The sequence below is a fragment of the Mustela nigripes genome, chromosome 4 (genome assembly GCF_022355385.1).
Source record: "Mustela nigripes isolate SB6536 chromosome 4, MUSNIG.SB6536, whole genome shotgun sequence".
In the NCBI taxonomy this organism is placed as follows: domain Eukaryota; kingdom Metazoa; phylum Chordata; class Mammalia; order Carnivora; family Mustelidae; genus Mustela; species Mustela nigripes.
The window spans coordinates 18335285-18357975 of NC_081560.1; the positions used below are offsets into that span (position 1 = coordinate 18335285).

At 41.8% G+C, this 22691-nt stretch overlaps 1 protein-coding gene across 2 annotated transcripts in view; it reads right to left on the reverse strand.

Moving 5' to 3' along the window:
- Positions 1-22691, reverse strand: part of LRGUK (leucine rich repeats and guanylate kinase domain containing) — a 104085-nt gene that overhangs the window by 870 nt on the left and 80524 nt on the right. Inside the window, exons 17-19 of one of the 2 annotated variants that reach the window (XM_059395610.1) lie at positions 12290-12378; positions 10120-10242; positions 3795-3946 (exon numbers count right to left, since the gene is read on the reverse strand). In XM_059395610.1, the coding sequence (XP_059251593.1) occupies positions 3795-3946; positions 10120-10242; positions 12290-12378 (364 nt within the window). Of the gene's footprint in view, positions 1-3758; positions 3947-10119; positions 10243-12289; positions 12379-22691 lie in introns of both variants that reach the window. The other variant, XM_059395611.1, reaches the window with a different exon arrangement.

The window sequence follows — 22691 nt, forward strand, 5'->3', positions numbered from 1 at the left end:
GCACTGTAGCAGGGACTGAGAAAGTAAGGCAGAAGATTCTACAGAGAATGAGAAAAATGGAGTGACCTATCTGGTAAGATCAGGAAGACTCCGTCTATTGCACAGACAGAAGCAACCTGAATCACTGAAAGGAAAATGGACCTTGTTAAGGTATATTCCGAGCAAGAAGGGCACATTCCGTGAGATGATTTTAACAGAGAAAAAAAGAGAAAGAGGGAAGAAAAGGAAGAGCTCCTTGTTTGCTGCTGCGGCTTCTATCCCCCCCCCCCCCCCCCCGGCGACGCCCGCCCCTCACCTTGGAGATGTTTTCCAAACTGGAAAGGGTAACAAAAAGGTCCTAAAAGAAGGAAGGCGCTGCAGTAGAAGAGACAGTGGAAGGGTGGGCCTCCTTTCTAAATCAGTTCACGTTTCCACACCCAGGTAAGTTGAATCCCAGCCTGCTGGGGTAAACTACAGAAGTGCTTTCAGAACTGGGTCTTGTAGAGCTCACTGACAGTAAGAAAAGACAAGTAACACTGCTCTTCTTAACAAGGGAACAAAGGTTTACAAACCAGTGCACTTGACCTCAAACCTTAGCAAATTCAAGTTTGTGAAAGAAATGGTTTGTGCATTTATAAAACACCAGAGTGAGTGATAAGTGTTGGAAGGAGTTTGCAAATTATGTCAAATTGATTATTTTCAATTAACTCAATTTCCCTTTTCCTTGGGCAGAGGTCAACAAATGTATAGCCCATAGGTGAAATCTGGTCTGTAGTGTGTTTCAGTAAATAAAGTTACTGGAATCCAGGCTATGACCATCAATTTACATATTGTCTATGGTTGCTTTCAGACCACAATGGGAGGGCCGAGTCATCGCAGAAGGGTCTAGCCCTTTACAGAAAACTTGCTGACCTCTGAGTTAGAAAGCACCACTGTTACAGTCTTGTCTTAATTTCCACACGTATCAGAGTTTCTCACATAAAAAGATGCTAGAGAGATGTGAGTAGGAATGACAGGCAAGTGGACTCTGCCTGGAACTGAGTCTCCGAAGACTTGTCACAGGACACTACTGTCGCCCAAGTCCTGGGTCGTACTGTTGGCGGAGACGATGAGAAAGACTTGGGTAGCATACTTGCTGCAGAAACTTATAAAACTGTGAATATGGAGGATGAAACAAAATCCAAAATGATCGAATTAAACTAGAATGTGGTGCTGAAACCAAAATAACAAGAAGAAGAAAATAAAATTTGCCTTCACGTAAGAAGAAAATTAAGTACGTATGTGTTAGATGACGGAAACCTGGTCTGGCAGTTCATGTGCAAAAGACAGGAGAGCTTAACTGACTCGGAGCCAGTCGTGTGACTTACCTCGAAGAAAACCGCCCCTGAGAGACACCGGCAAGATGGCAGACAGGGAAGCTCCGGGCCCTTGCCCCCCTGTGCAAACACTGAACAGTGAGACTAACCGAAGCAACCTTGTAGGAGCTCTGGAAATCAGTGAAAGAGCCCTAGTGACCAAGTGAATGCCCAAACAAGAAAAAGCCACATCAAAAACAGTAGGAAATTTCAAGGTTTTTTTCCACTCATTTTTGCCAACCAGAGAGAGTAGAGCACTGTGCTAACGTGCGCGGGGGCTGCCTGAGCGGTCTGTGTCCCCTAGCTCGGCTTTCAGAGGGCCACAAGTGGCACAGCTGGGGGCCCATACAGCTGAAACTGAAAGCAGTGAGCACCCAGAGCTACGTATGCCTAGGGCGAGACACTGCTAATTGTAGAGGACAAAAGAACATCATCTTCATAAGGCCCCAAGAAGCAGCTGGGGTAAGACTGTTAAGGAAATGGAAGATTTTTGTTGTTGTTGTTGTTAATGGCTGTGTATGCTAGGAAACTGGAAAAAAGCATCCATGCAGGTCCAGGAAAAGTACATGTCCAGACAAGAACTGGAAAGACCTTAAGCCTTCATACTTTACTGGTCCTGGGCTCTGGACAAGCTCCGCACCCGGGGCCGCCTGCACGCTTGAAGAGGTGGCTGCTTTTTCAAATGCTCAGTTTTCAACAAAACACCACATGGCACATAAAGAAACCAGAAAACATGACCCATTCAAAGCAACGAAGTAAATCTCCAGAAACCATTCCTGCAGAAAACTACCACTATCTTTGGCTTCTGTGTATACAAATTTATAATCATCATACTTAGTAGGTATATAGTACCTGACTTCTTTCTTACACCACACCGCATCCTGTACGCTCTAGATGATACCATATGACACTAGAATATGCATATACATACATATTATATATGTGTAATATATGGTGTACAGGATGTTTCTCTATTATTGTAGGACAGGTAACATGCTCAAGGCTCAGACATCATCTGATTTGCCCAAAACTATGCAGTCAGACAATGGCAGAAATGGAGCTAGAACCAGGCCTTTGCATTTTGAGTCCAATGTTCTTTCCACGGGTCACAGCCCCACTTCCGTTCTGGCCGGACTGTTTGGAACGCAGTTCGTGCCTCTAAGCATCCCACTGAAGGAAGGGTAAAAGAGGACAGAACATAAGATAGGAAAGGTCTGGAAACACTGTCCTATGGGACACCAGACCATGATGGGCCTTGGTGACACATTTGGTCCAGGGCTCCTGGAGTTTTGTCCTTAGGCCCCTGAGTGGCAGGTCACGGTCTTGAATGAGTTTCTAGAACACTTCCCACAACCTGTGAGGTGACCAGAAAGTATCTCCTTCAGAATCTGGGATGACTTCCTGGAACCCTGGTCTTGGGACTCTAGTCCTTACTGTCTGTGTTCACTCTCACAAATAATAAAATCCTTGAAAATACTTTCTCTCAGGCTTCATCTGTTCCGAAGGTAAGTACAGCTAAAGAGTCCCTGCCCTTGAGTTGGCTAGAAGCTGCCTGTTTAGGAACCCTGCCTTCTGGACATGCCAACTGCTGTGTCTTCTTGTCCCTGGCAAGCTAACAAATCTTTATTCTCTTTCTGGTTTCCCCACTCACCTGAGCAAGGGGGTCCTCACGTCCCCTCTGGGCTCAGGCAGAACTTCGCCACCAGCCCAGGCTACAAATGGTGTCTCCCCGCTAGCCTGCAGGTCCTACCAAGTCCTCCAAGTTACTCATTGTTTTATCCATTGCGCACAGAGCCCCATCTTCTAGCCCAACACCAGGTTGCTTTCTCCCTTTCTCACTTCACCTCCAGCCCTTCAGTCTCGCAAACCCTGTTCAAGGTCTTTACTCGCAGTCATGTGTGAACACCACTAGCTACTATGCCCAGAGACAAAAATGCAATGCCCACCTCGTCGGGGCCTGGAGATATGCATTCACCTGTGTGTTGAGGAGCAAGGGGCATGAAGGGGGTGACCTGGCTAGGCTGGGCCAGATCCTTTTAAATCTAAAACCAGCGGGATTCTGCTAGACTCCCAGAGCAGAAGATGGGCCAGCAACCTAAAACCTTCCAGGCTTCTCTTTACCCTCACTGAATGGAGCCCAAGTCATCTAAGACCCCCTGCAGAGAGCACATGCCCTTGACCCCAAAAGATCCCTGCAGGCCGAGCAGCTCAGTGGACCGAACAGCAACCTATTCTAAGCCCACTCTAAGTGGCCTAAGTATGTGACCTTGGGCACATTCCCGACCTTGCTGAACTTTGTTTTTCATCTCTGAGCAATGGGAGACCAAAAAACCCCACCCTATCTCAGAGGAGAGGGATGACTTAAACACTCATTTCATTTTTAAAAAAATCAGAAGCAGTGGGAAATAGATACAGTGAGGTTACTATGCGTATGAGACCCGCACGTAAGAGGACACATACCTTTTAGGGCCTGATCAGCCTCGCCATCACTTACTGCTGATCCCGGGCGGGAATAACTGCTGCCCTCTGGAGGCTGAGAAGACATTTCTTTCGACCATGGATAAGCTTGAAATATGGTAGAGTAGTTCTTGAGAAGGTGGGAATCCTTGCCACTGAAAAGTGAAAAGTAAAGGATACCGTTGGGATGAAAAGCTCCCGAGCACCATACGGTGGAAGCCTGTGACCGCACTGGGGCCCCTCTCCAGAGCCCCGTCCGGGGTGTGTGCACCGCTCTGCTGAGCTCAGGCATTCAGCGCGGTCTGTGGCAGGAGCTACACGGCAGCGGGCAGAGTAAAAGCTGTACATAGGGGCGTACACAACCGACAAAGCAAAACGCCTTGATGGGTACTGGATGGAGCACACACAAGTCGACGGAGTCACGGGTACTAATTCTGAGCACTTCAGAACCAAATGCAACTTACATATGGCAGTTCCTGCTATTTAAGGACAGATGACAAGCAAGCGTCTTAGGAGGCCACACACCGGGCATACCTAATGCGGGTTTTGGGGACTGGGATCTTGTTCCCCCTTTAGGATGAGGTTGGGTTGTGATTAGTGTGCCCCAATACCCCTGTGTTTGGCCCAGTGCACTTCCTGCCATCAGGTTACTCTCCTTTGGGATCGACCTGCTTCTTGGCTTCCAAGGGTGGTGGGAGGTGGGGGGGGTCGTCTCCATGGACGGCAGAGGAGGGGTTCATCCTGAAGGGCACCGTGAAGTAAGTGAGCTTTGTTGCTTTGCTCACAGCAAGATTAAACGTTATTTCTTAATTTTTAGGTGCATTTATTTATTATTTAGCTTTTCTCCTGTCATTTATAAACATTTACCTTTGGAGGATTTAACTTCCTGTTTGCCCTATCAGTTTTATGAACTCTTTATTATTTTTATTTTTTATTTTTTTATGAACTCTTTATATATTGAATGTTGACTCATTTGTTACATTTTACATAGTCTGCCGTTTTTCCTTTTACATTTGTTTTGGACCTAGAGAAACTTAAGGTGTTTACATGGTCAAAATGTACTTCTCTTTCCCTCTGTGAGTTTTCTTATTTCTCCAAAAAAAATTTCACTTATGTTTTAAGCAACTCATTACAGTTGACCCTTGAACCACGTGAGGGAGGGGTTTAGGGGTCCTGACCCTCCCTGCAGCCAAAAAGCCACATGTAACTTTTGACTCCACAAAAATTTAACTACTCACAGCTTATTGTTGACGGGAAGCCTCACCGATAACATAAACAATTGATGGACACATATCTTGTATATGTATTAGATACTGTATTCTTACTCTTACAATAAAGGAACATAGAGTAAAGGCTATTAAGAAAATCAAAAGGAAGAGAAAATGCATTTATGGCACATTAGTGCCCTGCACTGTAAATAACCCGCAAATAAATGGACCCGTGCAGCTCCAACCTGTGTTGTTCAAGGGTTAATGGTCTATACATATAATTAAAACCAAGTTCTATTATACAGAAGGGCTCATAATTAAAAAGCAGCAAGCCAAGGCCTACCTCTCCCAATACCACTTTCACTCTCCTGAGAGCTAACCATTATTTATTTATTTATTTGACAGAAAGAGAAAGAGAGAGATCACAAGCTGGCAGAGAGGCAGGCAGAGAGAGAGGGGGAAGCAGGCTCCCCACCAAGCAGAGAGCTTGATGCGGGGCTCGATCCCAGGACCTTGAAATCATGACCCGAGCCGTAGGCAGAGGCCCAACCCACTGAGACACCCAGGCGCCCCAGAGCTAACCATTTTAACCATGTCTGTTTTCAGATATTCTGACAATAATTTTGTTTGTAGATAATACATTACTTTTATTGACTTACCAGTTTTAAAACAATCTTTGGTAGACATGGCTGTCTGCTATAATCAGAAAGGATTCAGCTCACTTAATACCACTCCCGCTGTTTTTTCTCCCCCAAAGAGCTCTGCCGCCGTTTTCAGTTCCTCCCTCTGTCAGGCCTACATGGTCATGGAGTGTATCACCAACAACAGATGACGCGTGTTGACTTTCTACCTCTACTTCCTCAACTTTGTCATTAGAGCTCTACTTTTCACTGCCAGTGTTAATTATAGTAAGTTTTGTCATCAGACTGTTGTCTTTTCATGATTTAGCCAAAGATTAATTTAAGATGTTGAAAATTAGGAGGTAATTGTTTACTGCAGAGCCTGGAGGTCGGCTGCGATTACAGGTTCACTGTAGTTTCAACGCAATGACTACTCTCTCAGCAGAGAAGTACATTTCTGGGATCAAATGTCAAATTCAGGTCGACCTCCACTTGTCCACACTCCACATTTAACTTAAGTTCATATCTTTGCAGTAGCAAAGGCTGAAGCAAATTGGGTCTACTCTGGATAAAGCCTGTCATTTAATGAGGGTGTCTCTGTCTACCAAGCTGATATTATGACTGAGCAGAGTGAAAAGGGTAGAAGCAAGTTTTAATGAGGTGTCCCCCGGAGTTCAAGGCCCCATTACAACATTACAAGGAAACACAGTCCAATTAGCTATTTGGGCTTGCCCTTGACCCAAGAGGAAATGTAGGGGGTGATGTAGGCATCTGAGGGGGCACATCCAATATGAAGGCACTCCTGCTGTCTGTGTTATGTCTGAATGGCAAGCAGAGACTGCAGTACTTGGGTCATAGTCCATGGCTGGAATCCAAAATCAGCTCTCCTGGAAAGCTCCCACACTGGGCGTGGACACCTGCTTTCTGCTCAACCTATTAACTACAGCTAGGGCTTGATGGCACCAACATTTTCAGGCAGAGGTAGTCCAGGATGGAGCCATCTCCCTGCAGCTAAGGTTCTGCTTAGAAGATTGGAGGACTTGTAGGGGAGCACCTAGGAGGCTCAGTTGGTCAAGCATCTGCCTTCAGCTCAGGTCAGGATCCCAGGGTTCTGGGATCGAGCCCCGCGTCGGGTTTCCCGCTCAGCAGGGAGTCTGCTTCTCCCTCCGCCTCTCCCTCTCCCCTCCCCTGCTTGTGCTTTCTCTCTCTCTCAAATAAATAAAATCTTAAAAAAAAAAAAAAAGAAGAAGTTTTGAGTACTTATTATCAACAGGTAGAAAGACTGAATTGCTCGTTGGATCGTTGGAAGGAGGGGATCCCTCTTACCAGGTTGGACTGAGTACTTAGGTTTGTCTTTTTTTGTTAGACAACAGTTTTTGGAATCCCTTCACAGAACACTCTCCTGTTCCAGAATGAATACTGTGATCCTAGAAGATTTTGTTTTCCAACCTCTTGCCCCCACATAAGGTAACTGAGCTAAGAACCACTTCCTAAAAAAGTGAGACCAATAACTCCAACTTCTGGATTTCTCTGCAACTGAATAGCTCTTTCCTCTTGCAGTGGGCAAGTGACTTTAGTAACCTTGCTTGCGAGCTTCTCTCCAGAAGTATACTAGACTGAATCTTGTTCTGCTCAATAGAATGTTAGATGCATTTATGTGTTAGGGGCTAGATCTTCTATTCTAAACTACAGCACCATAAAGCTTTATTCCTTCTTTTAGTAAAAACCCACAATAAACCATAGATCTTATGGCCAACCTGTAAAGTAATACCAACATAGTATGTTAAAGAGAGCACAGAAGGAAAATGGCAAGAAAAAAAAATGCCACTGGATTTTTAATACCTACCATATTAGTTTGTTAGGGTTGGTGTAACAAAGTACTGGGAACTGAGTGGCTGAAATTTAGTGTCTCATAGTCCTGGAGTCTACAAGTTCAAGATCAAGGTGTCAGCAGGGTTGGTTCCTTCAGAATGCTGTGGCAGAGGAGCTATCCTAGGCCCTTCCTCTAGCTTCTGGGGTTGGCTGGCAATCTGGTGCTCCCTGGTTTCTACATCACGCCAAGCCCTCTTCTGATGCACATGGCTCGGTCCAAATTTCCCCTTTTTATGTGGACACGAATCGTATTGGTTTAGGAGTCTACCTTACTGTCTTATTCCAGTATGGCCTTATCTTAACTAATTACACCTGCAACAACCTTATCTCCAAATAAGGTCACACTCTGAGGAGACAGGACTCCAGCAAGTGAATTTGGTAGGGGGTAAGTTGGGGAGGGGGTGCACAACTCAACCCATAGCACATGTTCTGGTCTCTTATTTTTGCAAAAGTGTAGGTCTTCATTTAAAACAGACACCCCAAAAAAGTGGGGGGGTTGGATCACAGAGCAAGGTCTTTTAACAATTATTTCTTCCTTTTTATCAAAGAAAATATTACATGAAAATGCTTTGAGAGACTGATGTAAAAAATTGGTGGAGTTGAAAGACACACATGTGTTACCACCAGCGAATGGTCAGACTTGAGAGTAGGTCTGAGCCACCCTTTCACCATGGGGCCAGATGAGGTATAAGCCCAATGTGGCCTATTAAGCATTCTTTTTCTCTGTTATGGTCTGTATATGTCCACACTTTTCCTTCAATTAATACTAATTAGAATACTAACTAGAATACTAGGGTCTCCAGTAGCTAGTGAAATGTGTAGGCTTGAAGGAACCACTTAGAAGGGATGGTTCTTTTTCATCATCAAGGTTAAGGGAGGAAATCCAAGTGTTACAGCAATAAAACTCAGAAATAAAGGAAAACGTTCCTCATTTTTAAAACTGTCCTTATCAAGATACAGGCTCTCCAAAACTATCCCTTTGCTGGGGCAGACTTTAAAAAAATAACTTTTTAAAGTTGCGCTAATACTTCAAAAATACTTCACCACTGAAAATATGGGAGAACAAAGAAAAATAGATCATAATCTCATCACTACAAGATAATAACTAATAATATTTTGGTGTATTTTCAGTATTTTTTTCTGTACATACACATGAATATTTTTAGACCTAATTATATCGGCTATACATGTGTATCTCAATTTCCACACTTATTATATTACAGGCATTGGTTCGTCCTTAACGCCTTATAATTTTAACATTTGTTTTAACATGTAGAGTGATATGAGGAACTTAACTAAAAGAATTCTAAAAGAATTTTTTCCATTTATTAAATATTTCAGCAAGTCATCATGGATTCTAAATAGTTTTTTTAGGATATAAAAATTAAGTATAAATTCTAAATTGAAAATTTGAGTAATAAAGTGAGGTTCCTATTTTCAGAAAGTTAGTAAGAACCTGACAAGACCTTAATTATAGCATTTAAAAATTTTCAATTTAGAAATTACAAAAAATGATAAAGAAGAAAATAAAAATAACTGTATTTCTAGAGAAATCTTCCCTGCTAATATTCTAGTGCATTGCATTCCAGTCCTATTTCTTGTCGGTTACATTGCCATGTGTTCAGATAGTGCAGAGACTCTGCCAAACCCACGTGACCCTTTCTGAAAAATTCTCTACTTGGTTCTCTTTCACTGGTCTGGCCACAGATAACCAGATAAATGATGGGTGCTTGATACAGGTGCAACCAATCCACAGACTAGCCTGTTTCCTATGAGGGCTCTGACTACAGATCTCTATTCAAGAGTGGCACACCTAGTAGACAGTGATTGACCCAACCAGCCAGATCTTTTCTTGGGAAGTTTGGATTCAAGACCTATGTCAACTGTAGAAGAACACACAGCGCAAGCAGAAACCAAATGTGGCAGATTGCCTACAAAGGCCAAGCACTAAAATCAGTGGTAGAGTGTCAGCTGTGGTCTGTATACGGTCTTCAGCTTAACACACACTCAGCTTTTGAACCACCTTTTGACATAGTAAGCACTGGAACCCTGAAATGTCCTTTTGTGTATTGGACACCAGCTGGTAAACATTTAGAAACACAGCACTATATTAATCAGAGATGTTAATTGCAAATTACAAACACCAACTCTGGCTCATTTCAATACCTAAAAAGGAGTGACTGAAAAGCTATTGTGTCGTTTATAAACTAATGAAAAACTGAAGGATCAGACCTAAAAACTGGGTAGGAATCAAGGTAAGCTAGGTGCCAAGAACAGAGCCAGGTCTCAATATGGGAAGAGATCAGTAGATCATCACAGCTTGCACTCCACAATGGATTCTGGATCCTCCACTACCGGTGTCTGGATGGATCTCTACCTGCTCCTGCATCTTTGTGTCCCCCCCACCCCCACATTCAAAATCCCAGAGAGAAGCTTTTAACTGGATGGACCCAGGATATATGCTTATGTCCTCCCCAGAGGGCCAGGATCTACTCCCTTCAAATTTCATGGTGGAAGGTGGGGTCCTGCTCCCCAGTTTCAGTATTTCTCTGAAGCATAGGGAGGAGTGCCACGATCTTCACTAATCAGCACAAAATAACTGATTTTATTGCATAAAACTCAACTCACCTCCTCTCAGAATACGGTCCAATGGGAGCTTTAAAATAATCTTCACAAAGCTCAAAATTTTTCTGCAGTTCTGAAGCTGTAAAATAATGTAGACCATTGGTAACAGGTGCTGGCACTGGACCCCTGAAATCAGAAAAAAAGAAAAAAAAAAGAATTTTGTAATGATACCAAGCATAGACACACATAATACCTAAATACTGACTGATATATCCACATAAATGTAAATACCTGTAAGATATATTTGGAATAATGTAATACATCCACTCAAACATTTACTCCAGACTTGTCTTAAAACACTAGCATTAGTACATTCTAATTTGTAGACTAAGGGAATTTATGTTGTTTTAAATCTTCCTTATCTATGAAGTCACCAATATTGGCAAATCATCTTCGTACTGATTAGTATGTATTTTATGTATTCCATTATAAACCCTTGTCCATTTGTTACATAAGTCCAACAATTTATAAACCGCTATAAAAACTGAAATAGATGTTTTCAAATTTTGTTCCTAATCCAATGCTTTGAAATGATACCAGAATAAAGTATTTCTAAAAATTCCAATATTATACTCTCCACTGAACTCCAGTGTAAAATATTCTTTTTTCAACTCTACTAGCCTGTTTTCCCAGAGTGACTTGGAAGAATCATTAACCGTTTTTAGTGAAAAAATCCTGTTGCTATTCACCTCAGACTTGCTAAATAGAGTTGCTGTGTGCAAAGTAGCCCAATTGCATATAAATGCATGCAAATTTGAATCGGCTCTCTGTCCTGGTATGACCCATTTGGGAGCTCATATTTAAAATTGCTTCGGTCCTCTGTCCCTAGCGTTTTAATAAGCTTGGCCCTGCTGCTGATCAGAGTCACACAGACCCTAGCTTTGCTGCTCTAGAAGATACTGTCTATCTCCTGGCCATCACCTTCCTAGCCCTTCAGTGGATCTCTGTGTAAGCCACACAGCCTATCTTTTGAATCAGACTATCCAAAGACAGTTTATCAATATGGAGAAAATTCATCACACTTTTTGGATATGGAACAAATAGACAAAACTTGGTTTCCTTTATATTGGTTGAAGATTTTTAACAGGTTAAAATTACAGACAATAAAAATTGAATTTGAATAAAACTTAAGTGGTTTCTTTATTCTGCTTCCTTGAATCTCTGCATTCTAAAAAAGCTTTTTAAAATGCATAATTAAGGTCTTGTCATGTTCTTGCTAACTTTCTGAAAACAGGGACTTCACTTTATTACTCAGATTTTCTAAAATGTGGCACAGGAAAGAGAATTCAGAATATCAAAGCTTGTAGCGTTAATGAGAAAATAAAATGCAAACATTCTGTAGCTATCCTGTGACCTACTTATTCATTCTGAGTAAATATTAAAGCCTAAATGTGCCTCTTGATATGTAATGATAGTAAAATAATTATTATAGCCACTAACATCAGGAAGCCTTTACTATGCGGAAGGAACTAAGTAAAACCCTTCATATTAAGAATAGAGAATTCACAGATTAATAAAGATACAATGATTCCCACTCTCATGGAATTTACAGTTTAATATGGAAAGGAGGCATTAAACAAATGACTTTGCACATAATAAATTACTATTGTTTTGAGAGTCATGACAGACAAGAGCAAGAAAGTGAACACGATATAATGAACTTTCAGTCATGAACAGCCTTGGTGAAGGCTGATATATATTCAAATTCCACCAGAAATACCATTCCTTATAGTCTTCAAAGAGGGCAAAGAGGGTGCCTGGGTGGCTCAGTGGGTTAAAGCCTCTGCCTTCGGCTCGGGTCATGATCCCAGGGTCCTGGGATCGAGCCCCAAGTTGGGCTCTCTGCCCAGCGGGAAGCCTGCTTCCCCCTCTCTCTCTGCCTGCCTCTCTGCCTACCTGTGATCTCTGTCAAATAAATAAATAACATCTTAAAAAAAAAAAGTGCAAAGGAAAAAAAAAGCCACACATTTTTAATAGCTATGAGCACATTATGTCTTTTTAAAATACATAATAAATGAAAGGAAAATACAACTTCTAGAACTAGGTTTACTACTGAATCACTGGGTCCACTCTAGTACAGAGGCCTCTGTTATGTTGATGATTTAGGATTCATTTGGTATATTTGGATTAATCTAAAGATGCCCCGGTATAAGTAAATGTGATATATCGCTACCTTTGAAACAGGAGTGTGTGATGAGGAGATATCTTTCCCATCAGGGCCTGCCGGGCTGTCTCATATTGTCTCTCTATAGAATCTCTTTCCTAGGCAAGGAATATGATCAGAAAATTATATTGATGTCAAAAATAGGTCAGACGGCGAAAGTAGCTATAATCACTATCTTCTTCTAGAGATTGTCAAATATGTGGAAAGAAAAAGGGGGAAAAGGCCTAAAAAAAACAACTACTGGTTCAGTGGAAAGAACAAAAACTTTATAAATGAAATATTTTTATGAAGACCACAATTTATCAACTTTATTTGACATCTAAACAATAATGTGACAATTTCTTGTTCATGTTTATACATTTTTTATCTTTCCAATGAGATCATCTCTTATTATTGTCTTTTTGTCTTCCCAGATCTTTGCACACAGAATAGTCAAGTTATTGATTATATCCAACAGTATTTCAGTACAACCCTGAAATAGCTCCCCCGTGTCACCAGCACTTCACCATCACTATATACTTAGTAAACATTTGAGGGGGATACAGAGACATAAAAGACACAATCATCACCTTCAAAAGGTTTTTAATCTGGTGGCAAAAGGGGATTTAAAAAGACAGAGAAAAAACCAAGAGAGCACATGCTGTTTTATAAATAGTAAAATGGATATCTGTACATGGATTATGTAATGGAGTGTGATCTGTTTAGAAACTGTCCAAGCGCTGGATTTCCTCACTTTAAGCAAAGCTGACATATAAAATTCTCAATTTACAGAAAAGATAAATCAGCAAGTGCTTATTTGTTTTACATAAAAGTCTCATTTATAAAGGGATTTGTAATAACATTTATTTTTAAACAGCATTCTTTGCTTGCAGTAACTGAATCTGAACTAAAACTCTCTGATTTTAATGTCACTACCAGGCTCGTCTGTAAGTTGATATTTAGTTAAAATCACATAAGAAACGACGACAAACAAGTATGCCAAGAAAAATAAACACCAAAGCTAAGGTTGTGAGCTTGCAACTCCTGGCTAACCGCTTGTTTTAGCCTTGGAGGTTAGCATAGTTTCAAGCGGTTGTGTGTGTTTTAGGGGAATTTTTCAAGAATTAACTTTTAAGGGTTAAGTTGATGTGACTCTAAAGGCATTTTTGCATTACAGAAACTAATCTGCAGTAATGGTTCTACTCTGTGGTGATGCCAAGGTTGGTGCAGTGAACACCTCTGGGAAAGAAGTTGCACCCCAGAGACCAGAAGACCCTTTGGTCACTCCTGTGTTCCCCTGTACACAGCACACACACCTGAGCACGAAGAGGGAGCTTAATCTGTATCTTTAATGTACAACCGTATAAATTTGGGGACACAATATGAAGTGTGAATAGTGTCTAGCGTTCTCTGTGATCTGGAATAAAATTTGCTGTCGACGGTTGCCAGCTTAAGAAATTCTGGGTCAGGCTTTTGAAATTGTTTCTTAGACACCATGACATATGACAGCTAACAACAAAACTCTCAGGTGTCTATCTGGTCACCATAGGCTCTCGGGTGTCTATCTGGTCACCAAGACCATATAACAGTGTCCCTGACCATTAGCTCTGTGATTCTGTCTTAAGCAGGTCAAGAAGAAAGTAGCATTCGACTGGATGGATGGGGTTTGCAATGGGACAAGAGAGGAGGAAAGAAATTCTATGTAAATTTCACTACTTAAAACTATCTGTTTAAATAACCCCTAAATACACCTAAATGATTTCATATTACTACAAAATTACTATATATTGACAAACTCCACTATCGCACTCTCAGGTTAATTTGTTATTCTTGTTCCTCAATTTCTCCAAAGCAGTACACATATTTTCTATTGTGATTTTACTTGATACCATCTTCATTTTTTTCTATATTGATCCTTGATTTCAATTACATCGTGCCTGGGAGGATGACGTAATAGTGGAAGCACGGTCTGGATCTTTCAGAATTCTCACACAAAAATAGAGCAAGCAATGGCCAAATAAAAAACATACCAAAACATTAACAAGAATACTAGATGAAGAGATACCCCCCTAAATCCCCTCAAACCCCAAATCAGAAGAGGAATCTCCCTCAAAGCCCAAAATACAGATGATCTTAGTGGCACCACCACATGGCACCAGTGACTATGTGAGAGAAAGGCGAAGGAAGCAACAGGGGGACTAAAAGACCCTCGTATTCACTAGGAAGAAAAGCAGCACAAATGGGCACCACAGCTGGAATCCAGGGGGTGCTTCTTTCTACCTTAATAGTGGGTAAGAATAAGGGGTTCAAAGTAAGTTCTGAAGCAGCTGGCTCAACTGTGATTTCTTGAATCTGACCCATTATGGCTCTCTTCTAAGACAGAGCCCCACTCTAAAGAAAAGCTAATGGGATTGGAATCAAAATTAATTAGGTGGGACACCTGGGTGGCTCAGTGGGTTAAGCCTCTGCCTTGGGCTCAGGTCATGAGGGGCTCTGCTCGGGAGGGAGCCTGCTTCCCCCTCTCTCTCTGCCTGCCTCTCTGCCTACTTGTGATCTCTGTCTGTCAAATAAATAAAATAAAAATCTTTAAAAAATGGTTCCCTCTCTCTACTCCCCCCCCCCACTTAAAAAAAAATTAATTAGGACAGCCAACAGAGAAAAAGAGAAAGTCTAGACCAAAGTGGTAGAGGGCAACAGAGCCCAGAAACCCCCAACAAAAACTGAAACCCTCAAAAGAAAACTGCTATAGGGGTGCCTGGGTGGCTCAGTGGGTTAAAGACTCTGCCTTTGGCTCAGGTAATGATCCCAGGGTCCTGGATCAAGCCCTGCATCAGGTTCTCTGCTCAGCAGGGAGCCTGCTTCCCTTCCTCTCTCTCTCTCTCTCTCTGCCTGCCTCTCTGCCTATTTGTGATATCTGTCAAATAAATAAAAAATAAAAAGAAAAAAAAGAAAACTGCTATATATTTTAACACAATTTGAAAAAACCATGATTCCTTATAAAAGTTTGAAAAAACTAACTTCACATAAGAATGAGAAATTTCCTAGTAAAATCTCAAAATTAGTATTTTAAAAGAGAAGGAGACTAACCCCTTTACATACAGTGAAAGCATTCATTAAACAGATAAAATCTGTCATCTACTATTTCAAAATTAATTAAAAGACATTAAGGAAATGGCACAAAACATTAAGGAACAAATAAATTACTTTTTTTCCCCCAGAGGGAGAGAGCATACAAGTGGGGGGAAGGGCAGAGAGAGAGAGGGAGAGAATCTCAAGCAGACACCATGCCCAGTGCAGAGCCCCACATGGGGCTTAATCTTATAACCCTGAGATTATGACCTGAGCTGAAATCAAAAGTTGGATGCTTAACCGACTGAGCCACCCAGGGACCCCAATAAATTACAATTTTTAAAACTCCTAAGTGAGGTGACAGAACTCAGGAAAAAAATCAGAAATATAAGGGAAAAAAGTCACTTCAGAAATGAAAACTAAACCAGAAGTAAGAGAAGAGTAAAAAACAACAAATGACTTCAGAGGGATAGAAAGAGAATGGAGGAAATTTTTTTACACTCAAAAAGAAATAAAGAGGTAATAAGAGTCTAGAAAAAATGACAAATATTTAAGATAGACAAAGATGATCCAACATACAAACAATAAGAGCCCTTGATAAACCAAAACAAGCAAACAGGATAGGTCACAAAACCAACAATTTGAGTCTCAAGTATGACAGGCTGTCAACGGCAGGCAAGAACTCAGGATATGCTGCCCCCAGAACACTTCCTGGATCTAGTAGAGAATGTGCCTAGACAACAAAACTACTAGACATTGGCCTGAGGCCTAATGATGAGTATCAAGTGTGTATGTATCTGAGAAGTAAGACAAAAATGAGAGTTAAAAGGGAGCAAGTGTATGACTATGTGCTGAGAGTGTAGCTGTAAAACAATCACAAATAACTGGGTTATTGGAGAACATGTGCAAACAAATTTTTAACTGTTCTCAGTCTTTCTACTGGCACTAATCATATTGGTATTATTATTTGGAGACTCTTCTGGACACAATCTGGATGAAACACATGAGAAGTTTCACAGACATTAAACTACAGTAGACACCATAGTTCTATCATCTCCCATGTCTTTCAGAATCCGGATGCTTGGTGTGAAAGAAAGGTATGTAATAGAGAAGATGCATAAAAATCCTCAAGTCTTGAATCTGAATCAGAAATATTAACTTGAACTCATGAGGTATTTTATCTACAGAAAAAGCCTAGAAGCAATCAGCAACCCAGCAGCAACAAGCACTCCTGGCAACCACATGACCTTGCGCTATCAACTCCCACTTAAAGAAACCAGGGCTCTTTGGAGAAGAGATGGTTTGCGGGTCTGGGGCAGGTAATACACAGAAGAGTGTAGAAGATCTTGTCCTAACAGAGAGCAAGATAGCTACTGAAGTTGACATGGGTCATATTAAAGGACACAGGAGCCACCTAAAGAGGCTCTCAATGGCCTCTTTTGAGTTTCAATAGGATACAAAATGCAGTGGGTAGATACATTCAATATGTAGAAATCAAGAACATAACGATCATCAATGATATTTAAAAATTAATTGGTCACCTCCAAAGAATAATAGGAAACCATATCTTGAGAAAAAAAGCACTTAGACACTATTCAATAATGTGAGGGAGCTCAGCTCAGGGAGCTTGTCCAAGATCACACAACTTAACAATGTCAATTTTAACTCCAAAAGAAAAATGCTTTCTTCTACTCAGATGTAATTTTCAGGACATGACATTCACCAGATGTATTAGCTGCAGTGATACCATAAAGAGATGCTCCTCTCATCTACAGGCACCAGTAATCCTGAGAATGTCTCCATGCTCCATTAGCCCATTTTCTACTCAAAGAAGCAGTAGTAGAAGGGCTAGAGATACACAGACCTCATCCACCAAAGAGAAGAGACCAGAGGCATCTCTACCAGACTATTCCGTTCAGTAAGGGCAGGATCAGTTCTACTTTGTTCTAGGGTCTAGAACAGGGTCCAGTAAGCAAATACCTGATATCTACTGAAAAGCAAATCTAATCCTTATACACAGTAGGGATTCAACAAATTCAAGACATGTGAGAAGAAGGGAAGATGAATGAGTGAGAAAAAAGAAAGGGAAAGAGTTAAGGAAGGAAAGAGGGGAGAAGGGGAGCCTTCCACATATGGGAATGGACAGGATGGCTAGGAGAGCAAAGGCTCTTCGTAGGACTGCTAACCTACAATGTCAGAATGAACTCATCTTCCAACAAGCCGTCACACAGATTATGAACACTACTTTCCCACATGGCCACACCTCCTGTAGCTCATTATTTCCCTTTTCCCAGATTTATATCCAGGAGGACAGGAAGCGAAGTCTCAGCCCCTAGGAAGCTCGCACCCTACTGTGCTCTACTACTGTGGTCTGAATTCTTAACTGTCTTCCAGTCCTTCAGATTCATCATGTAGTTGTACCTCTGTCTGGTTTTGGTTTCAGCATCACCCTTGGATGAAAACCCTGTAGACCGCCCTTGATTTTTCAAGCTGTGGGAAATCCTACCCAACCCCAGAGAGGTTAAGTAACTCATTGAGGCTTGTCCAGCTAGTGAACAAATGGCACTCCTTTCACTACAGCAGGTGCCCTCCTAAACCCCCAGGTGCCGGCATCCCTTGCGTCCTTTTCAACCTTTACCACCTGCTTCTCTCTCCCGAGGTAAGCAGTCTCCTGGCTGCTATGGTAACCACTCCTTTTTTATACTTTTATCACCCAAATATGCATCCCCAAGTATTATGGTTTAGAATTCCCAATTTTTCATTTATATATTAATAGAATCATATAGCGCACATTCTTTAGATTCAGTCATTCTTTGGTTCAACAGGATGTTTGAGGGAGATAGCCATGGAGCAAAGTTTGCTCATTTTCATTACTATACATATTTTAACTACATGAATATTCAAATTTTCACTTGGCCTATTTATTGCTAGTGGACACCCGAATTTCCAGTTTAAGACCACTACACACAAAGCTACTATGAACATTCTTGCACATACCTTTTGGTGCACATGGCCCCACATTTCCATTGGAATCCCACTGCTGAGTCATGCTCAACTTTAGTGGATAATCCCTTTTATTTTCTCAAGAGTAAAAATTGAACCTCCCACCAACTGTCCTACAAGAGTTTCTACTGTTCACATCCTAACACTCAGCTCATGATTTTAGTGCTTCTAGTGTATGTGTAGCAGCATTTCACTGTGGCTATGATTTGCATTTCCTGATAAAGAGGTTGACTATCTCTTCGCATGACTATTGGCCTTCTGGATATTATCCCTTGTAAAGAGGTTTTTCTGTATATTTTTTTCTTACTAATTTAAAAAAAGTTTTTTTTGTTTTTGTTTTTGTTTTTTTAAAGATTTATTTATTTATTTGACACAGAGAGAGAGAGATCACAAGTAGGCAGAGAGGCAGGCAGAGAGAGAGGAGGAAGCAGGCTCCCTGCCGAGCAGAGAGCCCGATGCGGGACTCGATCCCAGGACCCTGAGATCATGACCTGAGCCGAAGGCAGTGGCTTAACCCACTGAGCCACCCACGTGCCCTAAAAAAAAGTTTTTAAATATATTCTAAATAAAAGCATTTTGTTAGTTATATTTATTATAAATATCATCCTGCTCTGTGTGCTTTCTCTTTTTTCCTCTTCAATTCTGTTTTTTTTAATTGACATGTTACTAATCTTAATGTTCCTCAATGTTTTAAATGTTTCCTTCGTAAAAGTGCTCTTTGTATTACATTTAAGGAATCTATACCTGCCTCCAAGTCATAAAAGTCTTCTCTTACATTATCTTCTAGAAGTATTCTTGCTTTGTCTTTTAACATTTATATAGATAATCCACCTTAAATTTTGTAATCACATTTTGACATACATGTAGTTAGAAGCTATGCACAAGTAAAGGGTAGAATATTCAAATTGAGACAGAAAGACCTCATGTGCACAGGGAGTTTGGGGTAGATTGAGCAGAGAAGAAGAATGCTGTCTTCAATTCAATGGGAAGGAGCTTCAGAGAAACAGAACTCAAAAAGCCTAGACGATGGAAATTTCCACCTATCCATTACTGTCAAATGGTTCCCTTGATAGCTTCTAAAAGTAAATATGAATACATTAGACCTACAGTGAAGACACCCAAAAAAAGTGTAAAAATTTCTTCTTTGGGGAGGGAACAATTTAAGATACAGATTTTTGACAGAGGAAGTTGCTATTCCTTTCTTCAATCCACTGAAAGGTTTCAAAAAATACATGGAAATTTATGTTAGGGAAAGTAAAATGAGCAAAACAACATTTTCTCTAAAGGGTTGCAATGAAAGGTACACGAGATGATTTACACAAAAGCCTTTTCCAAATTACAAATGCTGTGTAAAGGCTATTTATGTTCTCTAACATAACATGATAACATCTTTCTAAAGCTTCCGCTGTCATATTGCTCATTTCGTCTTGTTAACAACTACACAAAGGTTAAAATCTGAAAAGTACTTAAAATTTAAAAATAGCATCGAATCCATCATCTTTAAAAGAAAACGAGACACTAAAAATAACCTTAGGCACATTCTGCCCCACATATATGACAGCAGCAATATGACAGCAGCAATTGAGTATTTTGTACCTATTTCTGAAGAATGTATTCTGGTTGTTGGGGATTTGATTTGCTTCTCTATGAAACTGTTGTTACATTGTTTCTCTACCAGCACTGACTGGCAAAGATATCAGAACCTCCAGGCACAAGGTGTTTGAGGATCGTTACCATCAGGGATCGGTCACTGCCAACGCTCTAACAGGTCTAGATGTTCTAGACCAAGCTATGGATTCCCTGGACAACTGGGCTGAACAGTTTTTTGGGAGGTGACTGCCAGGAAGGAGTGACCCATGGAAAAGTTCATGAGACTACTTTGACCCCAAGTGGCCTGCACTACCTTCCCCCTACCCCGTCTACCACCACCAACATGGGGGCCCCTCGTAGGATCACACCGCCTTTTTATCATACCCTTCCCTCTCCAGTTTCTCCAAACTTTTTATTAACCTTATACTGAAATGTTGGTCATGAATTACAGTGAAAAACACATTGTGTGTCTGGGTATTTTTTTTTTCTTTCCCCCATTTCTCTTCTTCTGACCTTCTTTTCTCACTCCTAAATACCTGATTGCCCTTAACCAGACAAAATCTGTCTTTAGTCAAGGCTGGAGGTTCTCTAACAGGTGAAATTCAGATTGGTCATATTTAAACACATCATGAGTACCCGCTCACGGGCAGTGGGGCACGGCACATGCATGGTGTGCGTTTCTCATTAGCGTTATGTGAGGTGGTGTAGCAGGACAGCAAAAGTGGGTTGTGAGGGGTTCTGGGTGTCAGGACGCAGACTTCATTATGAAGGAGTAAATGTGTGGCTAAGAATTTGTTCTGGACTTTACGTTGTGGGTCTGCTCTGTCCTGGGGACAGAAAGAAGAACCTGTATTAGCAAGCTAAGTCCCAAGAAGCATAAAGCCATCCCAGCCAAGAAGAGGGTAACGAGTGTAGAGAGAAAGGGGTAGACTGACCGGTAAAGAACAGAGATTTCCCCGGATGGGAAGATAGAGGCTGAGAGGCTCTTCTGGGAGAGAGAGCTCCCTAGGGGCCAGTCCTATGCGAGGGCCTGGTAGCAGAGGATTTGGAGAATACCAGCGCCACTGGCTCAGAGTGGAACTCAGGCCCTTAGACTAGGGCCATCTCCATGGTAACCATGGTTTTCTAGAAGCCAGGGTCTCTTCCTCAATCTTCCAGGAGGGTGTAACCCTCAGGGTTCTTGAACTTGACCCAAAGAATGGGAGTAATTCCAACTCCTCGTGGCTGATATTTGATTTCCCACAGATCCTGGTTGATGGCAACAATTCCAGAATTAATTTATTTTGGATAAATCAATATGATGTTTCCTGCATTGCATACCATGGTACAAATTCGTATTATTGATAAGTGTTCGGCGTGCACGCACCCTCTGTTCCTCCTAGGAAGCCCTGATCCGTACCTGAGCTGTTTACCCTTCTGCAGGGGACTGGACAGTCTCGCATGATCTCTGGGGAAGGGCTTGAAAAGTGCAGCCGGGCCAATTAGATTCTCTTGCCTCCCACAAAACGAATGACAGAGACCGAGAGAAGTGGCCAGGAATTGGGAGCACAGAGCCAAGAGGCCACAGAGAGTCAGGGCTGGCGTGCATGAGAATGGGTTTAAACGATGTGAGAGGGAAGCCTGTGTGCGTGGAGGAGGCCAGCCAGGAGAGACAGGACCACAGAACACTCGACAATCAGGAGCGGAGATGACAGGAAGTTGATGACTCTGGAAGGCAGGGAAACCTGAGCACCTCACTCGTTCCTTCTAGAGCCTGGCAGTTCCTGTGAGGTCTGTACTGCAGCCCTGCTCCTGGTGCACTGGGAATCCACTCGCATGTTTTCTACGCAACTACCTCTTATGTGAACTCACTTGCTCGGGCATCTGCTTCTTGCCCCGTGAACACTGGCGTTGTGGGACTTAATCCAAGTACACTGCACAGCTACACCTGGATATACTACAGCCCAAGACTTTTCATCGGAGGTAACCAGTCTGAGGCTTTCAGACATCACCTACAGTTCTGACTTTAGAGTCTGATGTGATTATTTGCCAACAACAGCCTCACCTTAAGGAACCACCAACGAGGACCTGACAACCAAAAGGCAAGTCCTATCGCATCTGTGGTGACAGCAGTGACTATGAGTTAGGCCTCTTCAAATTCCCAGACCATCCTACAGAACTATGACAAAAGGAAACTGAGCACAACCTAATCTGCAATCAGAGCCAAGGCTGCACTCAGTCCTCCCACACAGACTGATTTTTCTGGGTGGTCCTGGAACCTGAACTGCAACAAAGTTACAGGAGTGGCTTGAGCTCTGCGAAGTTACAAAACAGGGCCTAGGAGTGGACTCGATTTCAAGTCTCAGCCCAAGAACACTGGACATTTTACCCCAACAGGAAAGCCAGTTTTCTCTTGAAATGCATATTTTACCACGTGAGCGCTGTCAAAGTCCTTTTCTATTCTTGTTAAAGAGAAGAGCTGAGTGTCCAAGTTTTGATTAAGGGCTAGGGAAAGGGACTCACGAAAGCTACGCTGAATATTCTTTGTAGAGCCCAAGTCTATTCGTACAGGTGTAGAAAGAGGCTAAAAATTTGTCTTCAAGACAAACCATAAGAAACTCTCAATCTCACAAAACAAACTAAGGGTTGCTGGGGGGAGGGGGTTGGGAGAGGGGGGTGAGGTTATGGACACTGGGGAGGGTGTGTGCTATGGTGAGTGCTGTGAAGTGTGTAAGACGGATGATTCACAGACCTATACCCCTGGGGCTAATAATACATTATATGTTTATAA